Source organism: Corythoichthys intestinalis, chromosome 21, assembly GCF_030265065.1.
Source record: "Corythoichthys intestinalis isolate RoL2023-P3 chromosome 21, ASM3026506v1, whole genome shotgun sequence".
NCBI lineage: Eukaryota > Metazoa > Chordata > Actinopteri > Syngnathiformes > Syngnathidae > Corythoichthys > Corythoichthys intestinalis.
The window spans coordinates 18743992-18760566 of NC_080415.1; the positions used below are offsets into that span (position 1 = coordinate 18743992).

The 16575-nt window shown below is 39.7% G+C and overlaps 1 protein-coding gene across 1 annotated transcript; it reads right to left on the reverse strand.

Annotated features, from left to right (window-relative positions):
• Nucleotides 1-994: 994 nt before the first annotated feature.
• LOC130910017 (uncharacterized protein C16orf52 homolog B-like) lies at nucleotides 995-15396 on the reverse strand. The gene is made up of 3 exons (XM_057827030.1): nucleotides 14795-15396; nucleotides 7030-7242; nucleotides 995-6919 (listed from the first exon to the last, which is right to left on the reverse strand). Exons 1-3 carry the CDS (start codon nucleotides 14898-14900, stop codon nucleotides 6735-6737), a joined length of 504 nt encoding a protein of 167 aa, XP_057683013.1. The 5' UTR covers nucleotides 14901-15396; the 3' UTR covers nucleotides 995-6734.
• Between the last annotated feature and the right edge of the window lie 1179 nt (nucleotides 15397-16575).

The following is a 16575-nucleotide window of genomic DNA, read 5'->3' on the forward strand; positions in this document are numbered from 1 at the left end:
CGAGCGCGCCCATTCACATCCAGCCATGCGCGAATCCCACCAAACATGCGATAGTCACACAGACGAGCGGAGACGTCGCGCGCCACCTCAGGGCCACGGCAGCATCCCCCCAGCTGACCCGGGGGGGGGGCAGCCCATCCCTCGTCCCGCAGCCCAACAAAGGGGCCATCGTCACCCCCCCCAGGGATCCAGGGTGGGTACCCGGGCCACCCGCGCCCCCATCAACCGGCCTTCAGGGAATGGGGAGAGGGGACACACCACCAGCCCCAACACCCACCCGGCCCACGAGCCACAGCCCCCTAGCCGGCACAGCACATCGCGGGACCCCCAACGGCCCACCAAGCCCAGGGCAGAGCCCCCCACTGAGCAGGCGACACACCGGCGTCCAGCTAGCGACCTGCGCCGGAGCGCGAGGCAGATACCCAGGCAGAGAAGAGAGGGGGAGGCAGGAGCAGGAGAACGTCAAGGAGACGTCGCAAGGCGACGTGAGATCGGAGCCCCGCCCCACTCCTGCGGCCGGCAGCCCAGGCAGAGGGGAGGCCACGCCATAGAGAAAAAGTGTGGGACCCACCTACCACCCTACTACTGTGTCCCCAACTGGCAGCCATTACGCAGCACCGTGATGGGATTGTCTGGGGAGGGTAGTGCAATGTATGCATTAAAATAGGAGAGCTCGGCTTGGGGCAGTGAGACTTCTGCATGGGATTTTTACCCAGCCACCCGTCCCACCACCCTTTGCTGGAGCTCCCCCGTGGAGTATGATTTGTGCGTGGCTTTAAAAGAGGTGCGGGAATGGTAGGGCCTGCCGTGAGGAGGTAACCGTGATGTCAACCCCCCCCCCTTTTTTTTTTCATTCATTTTTGTTGTTTTATTGCTTTACAACTTTTATAGACAACATTTTACCGGCAAAGTCTTAATTTTAAATTTATAGAAAAGTCAGTTATATACAATGACATTTTAGCGCTCCCCCCCCCCCCCCCCCTTTAATCTCTGTGTATGGAAGTAATCTGAAAATTAACAAAGTGACATGTAAATGCACACAAAATAATGAAAAGCTGTGAATGCTCTGGTTTTTGAGTGCCATTGACGGCGCTTAACATCCAATCCAGTCAAAATGAGTGGGATGTTTAGCGCCATCAATCGCAGCGAGCTAACGTAGACACTATTCTAATGGAAGATTTTTTTAACAACCTGTTGGTTCCTTTTTAATTTTTAAACAGTGACGATATATTGATTCTTAGTGGGAGCATATAGATAACCTTTTGGGCTACAAAGTATGGCCATTTAACACTTAGCACTGAAACACGATCATTCACTGCATTAAGGAGTACGATACTTGCAAACAAAGTCATAACGAAAAGCAGCTGTGTATGTGACGCTGGTGATTAACATTCTCAACAATAAGTTCCAAACATTTGTTGCGCACATTTCGCAGTGATGTAAAGTCTGTCACTCACATTCTTTTATCCGTCTGCACAAATACACAAAGGATTTAGTGTATTTGTTAGTGCTCAAGAAGAGAAGCCAATAAAGGAGCAGATAAAGCCTCCATGTGCTCTCAGTTCATTTCTCAGCTCGCTTGCATGAAACTATTTTCGGGCCTTAAAATAGCAACGTTTTTTTCTGTCGCATTCACATGAAACGTAAAAGAGAACTTTGAACAGTGAAGATACAAGTGAACTTTGACACACACACACAACTAGATTGATGCTGCTGGAGCTTTTCATAAAGATATACTATTGCCACATAATGTGATGTTCCCATGGCAACCTAAAGATCTGTGCAGACAAAGGAGGGGGAGTAGGTGTGAGGATATGTTGAAGCGTTGCCTCATTACCGATACAGAAAACAGAATAATCATTTGAACTGGGTGGTCTGGTAGTGAATGATCATGTTTCAGGATGGCATTAGATGGCAGTCAATGAGTTAAAAATAAGTTATTTCACAAATTTTTCTGCATTTTAGACCTTGTTTTAATTGCTGAAACATAACAATCAAATAAATACAGCTGAGTTAGATAGCTGAGCAGTGAAGGGACATTGAGATTTCCTTGGAATGTTGAAGAAGTGGTAATTTGAGAGTGTAAACACTTTGACACAGATTTGTAAATGTTAAATATTTGTTTCCTCGTTTGTTCCATTTTATTGGCAGAAACAATTAGAGGTCGACAGATATATGGACTTTTTTTCCATGACATCAGCCGATTGACAAAAAAACAACCTGATAAAGAAAGGATTTTGATCAGGCATCCGTGTGGGCAACTGTGGCCTCCGCTGACTGACAGTCGGACCCCGGAAGGACCCTGCACCAGCTTTAAGGCAGGCTGCTTCAGGCTTGCCTGTTTTGTAAATGTTGTAATATTTTTTATCTCGCATGAGAGAATATGCAATATTGCTCAAGCCTTTTAAGGTGTTCACTGAATGATTCTTACACTCTAAATGTAACTTGTACCATTAGCGTATCATTAGCTTTAGCATGGCGAGCGTCCTATTAAAACTCACTTGCTTACATCTCGTCATGACGTCCTGGTGGGTTTAAGTATTTGAAAATAATGTTGCTGAGTGTGTATAATCATAAAGAGAAGTACTGCATTTGTTGGTTTGGTAGCACTAGACCTAATTAATCCTTTAAGTCACAGGTCGTCATTGTAAGTTTCAAGCTGTTGAAAATTTTTTTTTTTTACTGCCTTTTATAATCTACGTTCTTTACAACAAAAAGGTATATAAACCTCAAATATCGGCTTACATAATCGGTTTTGGATACCGGCAATCAGATGAAAATTTTTTTTTAATAATAGTATTTGCGTTCAAAAATCCTATATCGGTCGACCTCAAGAAACAATTCACATAACCAGGGTCATTGCATAGATAATTTCGGATTTTTAGACCTCCCCCAAGAGGTCTAAAAATGCAGATCTGCAGATCTCACGCCCTTTGTTTCTTCCTGGTAAGGACGTTAACCAAAATGGCTACTCCTCAGTTATTTGTGAACAGATCAAGAATTTGTTAGGTAAAGTATGTTCTAGAGATGTGTTCACAACAATCGACAGAGCCTGATTTTTAATTGTTTTGTCTCAGGGCTGATTAATTAATTGCGGACTTATTGTTGCCTGTAAGTTCCAAGTTAGCCAGTAGATAGCATGCACATTCTCATGTCTCGGCTGATAAGACATGTATGGAGCGAGGCAGTTTTAATTCCATTTGAATTTGTTTTAATATTGACAAATAGTTAAAAACGTGAGATAGCCCTTCACATTAAAAGGAAAGATAACACCTATTATAGATGACCAAGTGAAATATAGTTGCTCAAAGTATGAAAATTGCAAATTTCTCATACCTCTGATCATGGAAATATGTTTAAACAAAAAATGACACCGCTTACAGGCGCAGACATTTTGGGACGTAAGTTATACCCACACACCTAGTCACTGATAGACTTCCTAGTATGGCATCATGCGTATTAATGAATGATGTCATGAGAAAGGGCTGGCCATCTAGAATACTCGCATTTGATTGGCTAAAATAGTGCCAGCACTCCTAATAAAAATTTGGGGTTTCGAAAATATTAAACAAGAATCTTTCCGCTACAGGGCTCCAGATGCGAATAATTGTTGAATTTTGTGACTAAAATTAGAGCCAGTACGAGTATTTTTTTTTCCTACTCGCACATCCGCAACCAGTAACATTGCTGGGTTTTCTTGTTGTTGTTGCTGACAATCCCCTTCACGGTTAAATCCACTAGTTGGCAGTAATGTAATGAGCGAGTTTGCCAAGGGAAAATACAACAGCAGAAAAAAGTGGAGGTGGGCGATTTGTGGAGCGGGTCAGGGGCTCAACACACGGGAGGCAAGGAGCGATCGCAAAATGCGAGTCATCGTTGAGTTGAAAGCCAATGCTTTCAACTCAACGATGATGACTAGCAACTTTCCATACTGCTGCTTTTTTATTTATGTCCTGAAAATTATGCCGAAAGGTATCATAAATAGGGTTGGGCATCGTTTGAATTTGAACGATTCTGATTCCACTTTTCGATTCCGGTTCCAAACAAGTCTCGATTCTGATTCATTTAATAGCCAGGGTGAAAAAATTTGCAGTTTATATTATTTTGTAACTTCTCGATTATTTTTATTTTTTAATTATATAAACTTTCAATTAACTTTGCAAGAAATTTCTCACAGGGCTATTTTTAACATGGGATAATATCAGTCTTTGAACTTGAATATGATGAAGTGTCTTTCCACGGGAGTGCACTTTCACAAAGATGTTTATTTTTCAAAAGCTCTCACAGAAAACATTTACACATATTCTTTTGCCTATGTTTTAGCGTGTCTTATGCTGCAGGCATTTATTGTATTGCATCGTTTGCTTTAGGTGGTATTTCTACGAGTTAGTTAACGGCTGAGGGGAGTGTTGTGTCCCCTGATCTTAAGTTGACTACTTTTTGAGTCTGATTTCCTTCTAAACCGATATATTGTTCATCCGTCCTAAAGATGTCACAATTGTAACTCCGGACTCTATAGTTTTTCTTTGGTTTTGCTATGTGCGCTTGGCTTCCCCTAGTGGTGACTTACTGGAAGCAGCAGGCAAAAACAACATTAGTTGAAAAATAATCCTTGAGGTGTACATACGCCACACACCTCCTCTGAACTACACATCATTGGGAACCCTTGATCAAACAAAATCTGTAAATTTGCACATTTTAACAGAGTGGCTGATATAATTTCGGTGTGCTTATTCAGTTACTCTGTTGTCATTCATGTGAAGCGAAGCAACATCTTTTTGTGCTAAGCTAAAATACCCACTTCATTTGATTTGCTCATAACGGAGCTCGTCTTCATGTGGCTTCTTTTTCATGGTGTTCGGTAGCTATATTTTCCGGTCGGCGGTCAGGGCATTGAAACTTGGAATCGAAATTTAAAAATTCGAACGGTTCCGGGAGAACCGGAGTGTTAGTCCTGGATCCCATCGATGCGTGATGCCCAGCCCTAATTATAAAGTATGCGCTGGTTGCATTCTGCTAAAATGATACGCTCCTCCATGTTGACATGGTATGGCAGGTGAATGTCAATTTCCAGGTTGGCCAGGGTCCTCGCAGGTGATTTGTCGATGAATAAATCCGTTGTTGATTGGTTAATGTGACGGTGGCAGAAATAGAACAAAACTCCCATGTTCACCTAATTTATAAGTAGAGGTAGTCCCCGGGTTACGAACGAGTTCCGTTCCTATGCTGGCGATTTCCGCTAAAGTCTGAATTAACCCTTTAAAATTTCAAAATAATTATCCAAAATGTGCAAAAGTATTGTATTGTGTTGTGTTTAATGGTTGAGGATACACTGCCTTCTGATGGCAGCGTTGGGTCTGGCTGGACTGTCATTCAATAATGCTTCCATACAGGAGCACTCAGACGTCTCACGTGGATAAAAGATTGCTGCGCTCTGGTTTGGTCCACATAAGGCTGTAAGGGTGCTTCCGCTAATACATGTTTGTGTATACCTTTTTAATTAAGTTTAGAGCTACAGTTTGAGGAGAAACGTGTGAGCGATTTGCTATGAGAATTGTAAATACATTAGCATTCGTAGCATTTAAGCTAGCGGACATTTGTGATGCAAATTAGGCTAATCATACTAGATGGACGTTTGAACACCAATCGTTTTGTGTCGAGTGTTTTATTGTTAAAATGTGTGTCACTTTGAACAGATGTGTACATCTGTGTTACAGCTTTACAAATTCTCAAAAGTAAAAAGATTCAAAAAGCACAATTGCTGAACAACTTCTTGTTTAGTGATGACAGAGCAAGTCATATTAAGAAAGTAAAGTACAAATTAAGAAACGGTGCAGTACAATTACATAGTTTGTGCAACGAAAAAAAAGTGGAGACAAAATGGTGGACGAGACTCATGCGTCGTAAAGTCGAAATCGCGCAGGTCGAGTACGTCGCAACCCGGGGACTACCTGTACTATAGGCTACTGGTTGATGTCAATACTGATAGAGAATAAAACAGATTCATAAGTTTGTAGTTTTGGTCATTTACTATGAAAGTATTTATCAGTTAAACAGTGATGATTACAGGAAAACTTTGCATGTTGATTTACAGTTTGTGCCCCAGAAACGTCTACTTGCGCCCCTAAAATCTTAATTTAGAGCCCACCATGATCCCTGTTACTCTGGAGCTCTGCGCTAGGACAGATATGACAAAGGTGTTGTCTTTCCTTTTAATCTATACTCACAGGAAGTGACTCGGTTTCAAATACAGTAACCATTGTGTGCCATGTAAATGCTTTTACAGTACAGTTCAAACCTTTTTAGGGGTTGTCAATTACTTGCAGTGCAGATGTTCACTGCGTACAAACCTAAATTCCACAACTAGAACAAAAAAATGAATGCACATATTTTAAGGTTGAGAGCTTTTTAAGGCAATTTCATTTCTACACGTTAATGGTGACTGTACACTGGAATATATTAGAGCTTTTTATTTAAAAAAAAAAAAGGAAAAAAATAATTTTAAATCAAGAAAATAAATATTGTATAATACAGTTGGACTCCGCTTAATGCCATTATTTAAATCCCACAAAATCCTCCTTCAGGATGGCCCTCATTCCCTCTGAACAAACAGATGGGCGGATGTAACTCCCGCGCCAATTGGGAATGCGGTGCCAAGCCTTCCAAAAGGGAAGATAAAAAGAGTTTGCCTGTTCGGCCTCCGAGTGGCAAAGAGTTCCCGTGTGTAAAATATGTCAGCCGGGTAAGCAAACCTTTCCGGCGAACAGCAGGCCGACAATGGTGAAAAATATGGACAGAACAAAAAGAACATAGGAGGAACCCACTCCTGTGTTGTTAGGCAGCTTGTATGGCTGTCCTCCAACTTCACTGACGTAGAAGCCAATGGGGAAAATGAGGGCGGCCATACAGAACAGGACCACTGGGATGAGAAGGCAAAGAGCAGAGTGTTAGAATTTGCATATGTGGAGGATTCACACATTTTTTACCGCCATTGATTTAAATTCCTGTAGGAAATAGACAAGAACCTACACCCCGTGAAAGCGATCCAGCGCGCGTATCGAATGACCTCCCGGCGCCAGTGGGACAGGACCAGCAGAAAGCAAGTGACAGTCAGCGAAAGGACGCCAAGTACGATGAAGAAGAGGGTGGTGACCCACTCTGGGGGCATATGCGGAGGGATGCAAGTCCGATCTCGGCCATGGATGGTCTGGCATTGTCGGACCAGACCGACAGTCAAAGACCCTGGAAGGAAGGGAAAATTTTGACAAAAAAATGTACTGTTAAAGTACAGTGCCTTGCAAAAGTATTCGGCCCCCTTGAACCTTGCAACCTTTCGCCCCATTTCAGGCTTCAAACATAAAGATATAAAATTTTAATTTTTTGTCAAGAATCAACAACAAGTGGGACAATCGTGAAGTGGAAGAAAATTTATTGGATAATTTAAACTTTTTTAACAAATAAAAAACTGAAAAGTGGGGCGTGCAATATTATTCGGCCCCCTTGCGTTAATACCTTGTAGCTCCACCTTTTGCTCCAATTACAGCTGCAAGTCGCTTGGGGTATGTTTCTATCAGTTTTGCACATCGAGAGATTGACATTCTTGCCCATTCTTCCTTGCAAAACAGCTCGAGCTCAGTGAGGTTGGATGGAGAGTGTTTGTGAACAGCAGTCTTCAGCTCTTTCCACAGATTCTCGATTGGATTCAGGTCTGGACTTTGACTTGGCCATTCTAACACCTGGATACGTTTATTTTTGAACCATTCCATTGTAGATTTGGCTTTATGTTTTGGATCATTGTACTGTTGGAAGATAAATCTCCGTCCCAGTCTCAGGTCTTGTGCAGATACCAACAGGTTTTCTTCCAGAATGTTCCTGTATTTGGCTGCATCCATCTTCCCGTCAATTTTAACCATCTTCCCTGTCCCTGCTGAAGAAAAGCAGGCCCAAACCATGATGCTGCCACCACCATGTTTGACAGTGGGGATGGTGTGTTCAGGGTGATGAGCTGTGTTGCTTGTACGCCAAACATATCGTTTTGCATTGTGGCCAAAAAGTTCAATTTTGGTTTCATCTGACCAGAGCACCTTCTTCCACATGTTTGGTGTGTCTCCCAGGTGGCTTGTGGCAAACTTTAAACGAGACTTTTTATGCATATCTTTGAGAAATGGCTTTCTTCTTGCCACTCTTCCATCAAGGCCAGATTTGTGCAGTGTACGACTGATTGTTGTCCTATGGACAGACTCTCCCACCTCAGCTGTAGATCTCTGCAGTTCATCCAGAGTGATCATGGGCCTCTTGGCTGCATCTCTGATCAGTTTTCTCCTTGTTTGAGAAGAAAGTTTGGAAGGACGGCCGGGTCTTGGTAGATTTGCAGTGGTCTGATGCTCCTTCCATTTCAATATGATGGCTTGCACAGTGCTCCTTGAGATGTTTAAAGCTTGGGAAATCTTTTTGTATCCAAATCCGGCTTTAAACTTCTCCACAACAGTATCTCGGACCTGCCTGGTGTGTTCCTTGGTTTTCATAATGCTCTCTGCACTTTAAACAGAACCCTGAGACTATCACAGAGCAGGTGCATTTATACGGAGACTTGGTTACACACAGGTGGATTCTATTTATCATCATCGGTCATTTAGGACAACATTGGATCATTCAGAGATCCTCACTGAACTTCTGGAGTGAGTTTGCTGCACTGAAAGTAAAGGGGCCGAATAATATTGCACGCCCCACTTTTCAGTTTTTTATTTGTTAAAAAAGTTAAATTATCCAATAAATGTTGTTCCACTTCACGATTGTGTCCCACTTGTTGTTGATTCTTGACAAAAAAATTAAATTTCATATCTTTATGTTTGAAGCCTGAAATGTGGCGAAAGGTTGCAAGATTCAAGGGGGCCGAATACTTTTGCAAGGCACTGTATACACAGTGTTTCATTTTCTTCACATTTTGTCATTTGAAATTGTTATTTTGTTTCATTCCTTTATTAGTTTCTTGAGACCACAAACTAGGCATGTGCCGGTATGAGATTCTGACTGTTGAACCCAAAGCCATAATATAACGGTATCACAGTATTGCAATTACAGCTCTAAAATGTGTTACTTTGAGATATCTGGGTCTAAAAAAAACTTTTTCCATTGTACAGGATTTTTATTTTTCAAAACATTAGCAAATTGGAACATAATTATTAATGTCAAATTAAACAAATATGACAAAATATTCTATATAAAATTAAAATAAATGCAGTCCTTTAGGTGAGCCTAAACCCACAGCCACAGCTCAACATTATGACCATCAGAACAAAAATAATTTAATTATTTTCCATAAAAAGCACGTGTGTATGACTCCTATCATGTTTACATTGTACACACGCGCTCTTTCTCAACACAGTTTCCAGAGAGAAAAAAACACCACATTATACTTAAACACGCTTGAGATAACTCCCGTAGCTGGTGGGAAATGTTCATGACAGTGTTTACTAATCTTAAATTTTGTTTAAATGTCAAATCATATTGTAGGTAGGCATGTGCCGGTGTAAGATTTTGACGGTATGTTAATCTTAAGCAAAAACACAGCGGTTTCACGGTATCGCCGAATTGCAATTTAAGCTCTAAAATGTGTTATTTTGAGATGTATGGGTTAAAAAAAAATCCATTGAACAGGATTTTTTAATTTTTCATAACATATTTTGGAAACAACATGGAAATGATTGCAGTTACAAATGCTTTGGTTGTAATATCTTCATTTATTTTGCTTGCAATGAAAAAACACAAAAAGAGAATGGGGGGGGGGGGGGATACATCGTTATCATTGGACACAAAACTCCAAAAATGGACCGGACAAAAGTATTGGCACCCTTTGAAAACTTCTGTGATGCTTCTCTAATTTGTGTAATTAACAGCACCTGTACTTACCTGTGTCACATAACAGGTGGTGGCAAAAACTACATCACACTTGCAGCCAGTTAAAATGGATTAAAGTTGAATCAACCTCTGTCCCATGTCCTTGTGTGTACCACATTGAGCATGGAGGAAAGAAAAAAGACCAAAGATCTGTCTGAGGACTTGAGAAGCGAAATTGTGCGGAAGCATGGGCAATCTCAAGGGTACAAGTCCATCTCCAAAGACCTGAATGTTCCTGTGTCTACCGTGCGCAGTGTCATCAATAAGTGTAAAACCCATGGCACTGTGGATAACCTCCCTGGATGTGGACGGAAAAGAAAAATTAAAGAGAGATTTCAATAAAAGATTGTGCTGATGGTGGATAAAGAACCTCGACTAACATCCAGAAAAGTTCAAGCTGTCCTGCAGTCCGAGGGTACAACAGTGTCAACCCACACCATCCGTCGGCGTCTGAATGAAAAGGGACTCTATTGTAGGATACCCAGGAAAACCCCATGTCTGACCCAGAGACAAAAAAGCCAGGCTGGAGTTTGCCAAAACTTACCTGAGAAAGCCAAAAACGTTTTGGTTGATTGTTCTCTGGTCAGATGTGACAAAAGTAGAGCTTTTTGGGAAAAGGCATCAACATAAAGTTTACAGGAAAAAAAACGAGGCCTTCAAAGAAAAGAACACGGTCCCCACAGTCAAACATGGCAGAGGTTCCCTGATGTTTTGGGGTCGCTTTGCTGCCTCTGGCACTGGACTGCTTTACCGTGTGTATGGCAGTACGAAGTCTGAAGACTACCAACAAATTTTGCTGCATAATGTAGGGCCCAGTGTGAGAAAGCTGGGTCTCCCTCCGAAGTCATGGGTCCTCCAGCAAGACAATGACCCAAAACACACTTCAAAAGCACTAGAAAATGGTTTGAGAGAAAGCACTGGAGATTTCTAAAGTGGCCAGCAATGAGCCCACACCTGAATCCCATAGAACACCTGTGGAGGGATCTGAAAATGTCAGTTTGGAAAAGGCACCCTTCAAATCTCAGACCTGGAGCAGTTGGCCAAAGTAGAATGCTCTGCTGGAATTTTAGACCATTGTAAGAAACTCATTGATGGATACCAGAAGCGGTTGTTCGCAGTTATGTTGTCTAAAGGTTGTGCTACCAAGTATTAGGCTGAGGGTGCCATTATTTTTGTCCGGACCATTTTTGGAGTTTTGTGTAAAATGATAATGATTTTTTTTTTTTTTAAATCATTCTCTTTTGTGTTTTTTCATTGCAAGCAAAATAAAGATATTACTACCAAAGCATTTGTAATTGCAATCATGTTCTGGGAGAAACTGAGCATTATCTGACAGAATTGCAGGGGTGCCAATACTTTTGGCCAGCAGTGTAGTTACCATCAAAGTTATCATATTCATAGTCTGTTTTTGGTTCCAGTGCACATTTCCTGCAAAAATGTAAAGCCAAGAAGTAATTTAACAGAAAATAAAACGTGATTTATACATGAGCCGACTAGTTGACAAATCGCAAAAACAATTGGCGATTTTGCGACCATAAAAATAATCATCTGCGACAGCCCTAGTATACATTAAGCACCCTCTGGCCAAAGTAAATGACATCATGAGTCCCACCACATCGCAACGTGGATTAATACTCAGGGTGGAAGGATTCAAACTCCCAAGAGACCTCATTAAAACTCACACATCCTCAGTCATTATACTTCCTGGCTTAATTAGATGCGGTTAATTACACTAAGACAAAGGGTAGTGATTTCGAACCATTGTTTACTGTATGGGGCATACATAAAATGTCAACTTCATTTAAAGGGCTTGTGCAGTTTTTTTACATTGTATATATTTTTTAGTGGATGATAAAGATGAACTCCTGCCATTGACAGTGAAAGATGTCCAATTCATTTTGACTGAGAGAGTCAAAGTGGATTACAGTTATCCCTCGCTACTTCGCGCTTCCAACTTCGCGCCCTCGGTCCATCACAGATTTTTTTTCCAATTAAAAAAATAAATAAATACTGATTATATGCATGTATACATGTACAAATATTTTTGTATATATATATATCATTTATATCATAATTATTACATTTGCAGTGCTGAAAAAAACATTGATTAAAAGATACATACAGTATACACATAGGGTTTTTTTTCTTTGTTTTTTTTTTTTTTAATCGTACCTTGCGGGAAAAAAAAAAAACTAGGGCTGTCAAAATTATCGCGTTAACGGGCGGTAATTAATTTTTTTAATTAATCACGTTAAATATTTGATGCATTTAACGCACATGCCCAGCTCAAACAGATTAAAATGACAGCACAGTGTCATGTCCACTTGTTGTGTTTTTTGGTGTTCCGTCACACACTGCTGACGCTTGGGTGCGAGTGATTTTATGGGCTTCAGCACCATGAGCATTGTGTAATTATTGACATCAACAATGGCGAGCTACTAGTTTATTTTTTGATTGAAAATTCTACAAATTGTATTAAAACGGAAACACTAAGAGGGGTTTTAATATAATTGTACTAACATTTATCTTTTAAGAACTACAAGTCTTTCTATCCATGGATCGCTTTGACAGAATGTTAATAATGGTAATGCCATCTTGTTGATTTATTGGTATAGTAAACAAATACAGTACTTATGTACAGCATGTTGTATGTATATATCCGTCTTATCTTTCCATTCCAACAATAATTTACAGAAAAATATGGCATATTTTGTAGATGGTTTGAATTGTGATTAATTACGATTAATTTCTAAGCTGTGATTAACTCGATTAAAAATTTTAATTTTTTGACAGCCCTAAAAAAACATGTCTTATACAGTATGTATCTCTTTCCAATGCTGTAACATTGAACTAGGGATGTCCACGATCTGATCACGTGATCGTAAATTAGACCGATCGGGCCATTTTTCAGAGGATCGGAATCGGGTGAAAAGGACTGGGTTTTAATTTAATTTAATTTAATTATATTTTTTAATTATATATGGCGGAAAACACCCAGGTGACTTATAGTTTCGCTCTGAGACACCCAATACCGCCAAATTTCTTAATTGTCCAATATGCATGTGTGATACAGCATTTTAAAGCTTAAAATCTCAATTTTATGGGTGAAGAAAATTTTTGAACATGAGGGCATTTAAAGAAAAAAAAAATGGAACCCATAAGCCCTAACTCGAGGTGAGAGCATAAGAGAGCATAATTAAAGACATCATTATTTTAACGAGATATTATCGCATACTTACCTTGTTTCGATCCAAAAATTCCGTGTAGCATGTCTCACCGAGTGTCAAGAAACAGCTGTGAATGGCCACAGCCGGACTTTTTGGGGATTTTATGGGTGAAACACGGTAATATAACAAGGGTCGCAATGCATAAATCGCAGACATCAAGGAGTGGTCGAGATTTTCTTTTTCAAATATTTACCATTTTAAATGTTTTTTTCTTCCAATTTTTCTTCTTTTGGATTAATTATTTATCATCTAAAACGTCGGCGATAGTTATGAGGTAGATATCCGTAACTTATTTACAGACAATATTTTTTCATTGTGATGTAATTTGTTTAAAAGGTTAAAATATGCGAGTGAATAATTTTTTAAAGTCTTTTTTTTTTTTTCTTTTAAACTAAATATTAGACATCAATTAATGATTCTAAGCTAAAAATGACATACATTTCAAAAAATAAATATCTATATACCTTTTTATGGCTTGGTTGACACAAAAGCGGTTGCGCGACGTCTGTAAACGGGGGTCTCAAGGGTAAAATGGACAAATTAAAAATAGATTGGTCGCTTAAAGCGCCACGAATCTGCTATGGCAGCATATAGACATATTGTTCTATCAAACACAACAGTTATTTTGGCTTATAATACATCAGTTTATTTTAAAGAGGGGTGCAAGAGCAGAAATTGCTTTTTCAGCCTTGTCTGTTTTGCCTGGCTATTCAGGGCTAAAAAGTAACAAAATAATCCAGAAATTCAATGGCATTGCCAAAAGAAACAAAAACATAAATGTTTTATACCCCGCAACACTTCCAGAAGAAAAGGAAGTACTGTAAACAGTACACTACAGTAACATGTTTGGAACTTCTGTTCAAATTTAAAAAACAAACAAATAATTAACATTTTAAAAAAAACAAAAAAAACTTTTTTTAGGTTTTGAATCGGGATTCAGTATCGGGAGATTCTCAAAATCAGGTTACTCAGACTCAAAAATATGCAAACGGGAGATTCCTACTTTGAACACATCCCGAAAAAAAAAATATATATATATATATATATATACACATATCTATACAGGTTTTTTTATGTAAATAAGCTCTGCCTTGACTTCGCGGGTTTTCAATTTACGCGGGTGGGCGGACCCCATTAATCGCGAAAAACGAGGGATCACTGAGAAAATGATAAACATGAACTCATTGGTTCCCATTGACGGTGAAAGACATCCAATCCATTTTGACTGGGAGAGTCAAAATATATTTTCACTATTTTGAGTATATAATAAACATAAACTCATTGCCTGCCATTAACGGTGATAGACGTCAAATCCATTTTGACAAAAAAATGGATTTCCCAGTCAAAATGAATGGAAGTCTGTCGCCGTCAATGGCAGTCAATGAGTTTAAACGCTGGCTCTTTTAATGTTTTCATGAAAAAGGGGAAAACCAATTGACCATCTAATTGGTTGTAAGAGGCCGTACTTTTGATATTTGACCTGACACTAAAAATAAATAAATTTTTAAAAAGCAAACAGCCCTTTAAAATCGCGAATAAGTGGGGGAATATCCCATTTCGGTGGGCAGACTCCAGAATTTTGCTTAAAAACTATAAAAAGTCAATTTTCTACTGTATTAAACTATCTTAAGGAGCGAGTAAGTAAGTTGTGCAGCATGGTGGTGACTTACCGGCTGACTCTCCGGTGCTGATCCAGTCAGGATTCGCGATGCTGGCGATGGCGAAGACTTCTGCGGCGAGGAACAGACATCCTGATATCACGGTCAATTTATCCATGTCCCTTGCTTTTGGGCTTATCGGGGGTCTTTGTGGATGTAGCCCACCTCCGAGTGCCCGCGGCTAGGTGTGGAGCGAGCTCATGGCGTTCAATAAATCCGCGAGAAAGTGCTCCATTCGTCTTTATTCCCTCGGAGGAGGGAATTCGCACCCGGTTTCACGGACCTGCAGCCATTCCGGGGCAACTTTATTCCTCAGCAAAACGCGTGGATTAGTCAAACAAAGTGAACGTGTTAGCCGCTACCATTATCCAGCAGTGGTACCCCAACCCTTGCGGTCGACTTTCCTGCAGTCCACCCTGAAACTCTCCCATTTATGTTGGAGAATTGTCGAGAAAAAAACACAGTTTAACGCGAACTTGTTTCATCGCAAAATATAAATAAAAAAAGAAAAATAGATTAAAACGAGAAGACGTTGTGGTTTTCGGTGAAAAGAAGACGGGTTCAATGTGCTGAAAACAAACTCAAATCCAGCAAGCTTGCTTTCTTTGCGTCTGTCATCGTCAAATCTCGCGAGGAGATACGAGAGGAGGTGCTCTCTGGCTACTTCAGGTGCCTTTAGATTTGGAGAGACACCCTGAACGAAAAGTGGTATTTTTGTACGTGGCAAAATTGATTTTGCCATGTGGCGTTTTTTTGTCATGTAGCATGCCACATACCCAAAAAATGCCATATGCTAAAATCCGCTTTGCCACATGGCAAAAATTGTTTTTGGGTATGTGGCATGCCACATGGCAAAAAAATGCCACATGCCAAAATCCATTTTGCCACATACCAAAAAAATCCAACATTGAAAAAAACTCCACATGCTAAAAATCAATGTTGCCACATGGCAAAATATGCCACATGGCAAAAAAAAGTCACATACCAAAATCCATTTTGCCACATGGCAAAAAAATGCCACATGCTAAAATCCATTTTGCTACATGTCAATTTTTTTTTTTTTTTTGTATGTGGCATTCCACATGGCAAAAAAAAGTGCCACATGCCAAAATCCATTTTGTGACATACCCAAAAAAATGCCATATACCAAAAAAATGCTACTTGCTAAAATCCATTTTGCTACATGCCAAAATCCATTTTGTCACATACAAAAAAATGCAATATGCCCCCAAAAAATTCACATGCCAAAATCCATTTTGCCACATGGCAAAAAATACCACATGCCAAAATCCATTTTGCCACATACCATTAAAAAATATCACATGGCAAAAAAAATGTCACATGCCATAATCCATTTTGCTACATGGCAAAAAAATTTTGGGTATGTGGCATGCCACATGGTAAAAAAATCCCACATGGAAAAAAATACCACATGCTAAAATCAATGTTGCCACATGGCAAAATATGCCACATGACAAAAAAAATGTCACATGCCAAAATCCATTTTGCGACATACCAAAACAAAATGCCACATGGAAAAAAAAGTCACATACCAAAATCAATTTTGCCACATGGAAAAAAAATGCCACCATGCTAAAATCCATTTTGTCCATTTTTTTTTTTTTTTTTTTTTTTTTTTTTGGTATGTGGCATTCCACATGGCAAAAAAATGCCACATGCCAAAATCCATTTTTGTGACGTACCAAAAAATGCCACATACCAAAAAATGCTACATGCCAAATTGATTTTGCCACATACAAAAAAAATGCAATATGCCCAAAAAAAAAATTCAC

What these genes read in the sequence shown, in the direction of transcription:
- LOC130910017 (XM_057827030.1), bottom strand. Translation starts at nt 14,900, where the DNA reads ATGGATAAATTGACCGTGATATCAGGATGTCTGTTCCTCGCCGCAGAA. An exon ending in CAGCACCGGAGAGTCAGCCG is followed by an intron (nt 7,243 to 14,794) that starts GTAAGTCACCAC and finishes CCTTCCTTCCAG; the next exon opens with GGTCTTTGACTGTCGGTCTG. An exon ending in CTGGATCGCTTTCACGGGGT is followed by an intron (nt 6,920 to 7,029) that starts GTAGGTTCTTGT and finishes TTCTCATCCCAG; the next exon opens with TGGTCCTGTTCTGTATGGCC.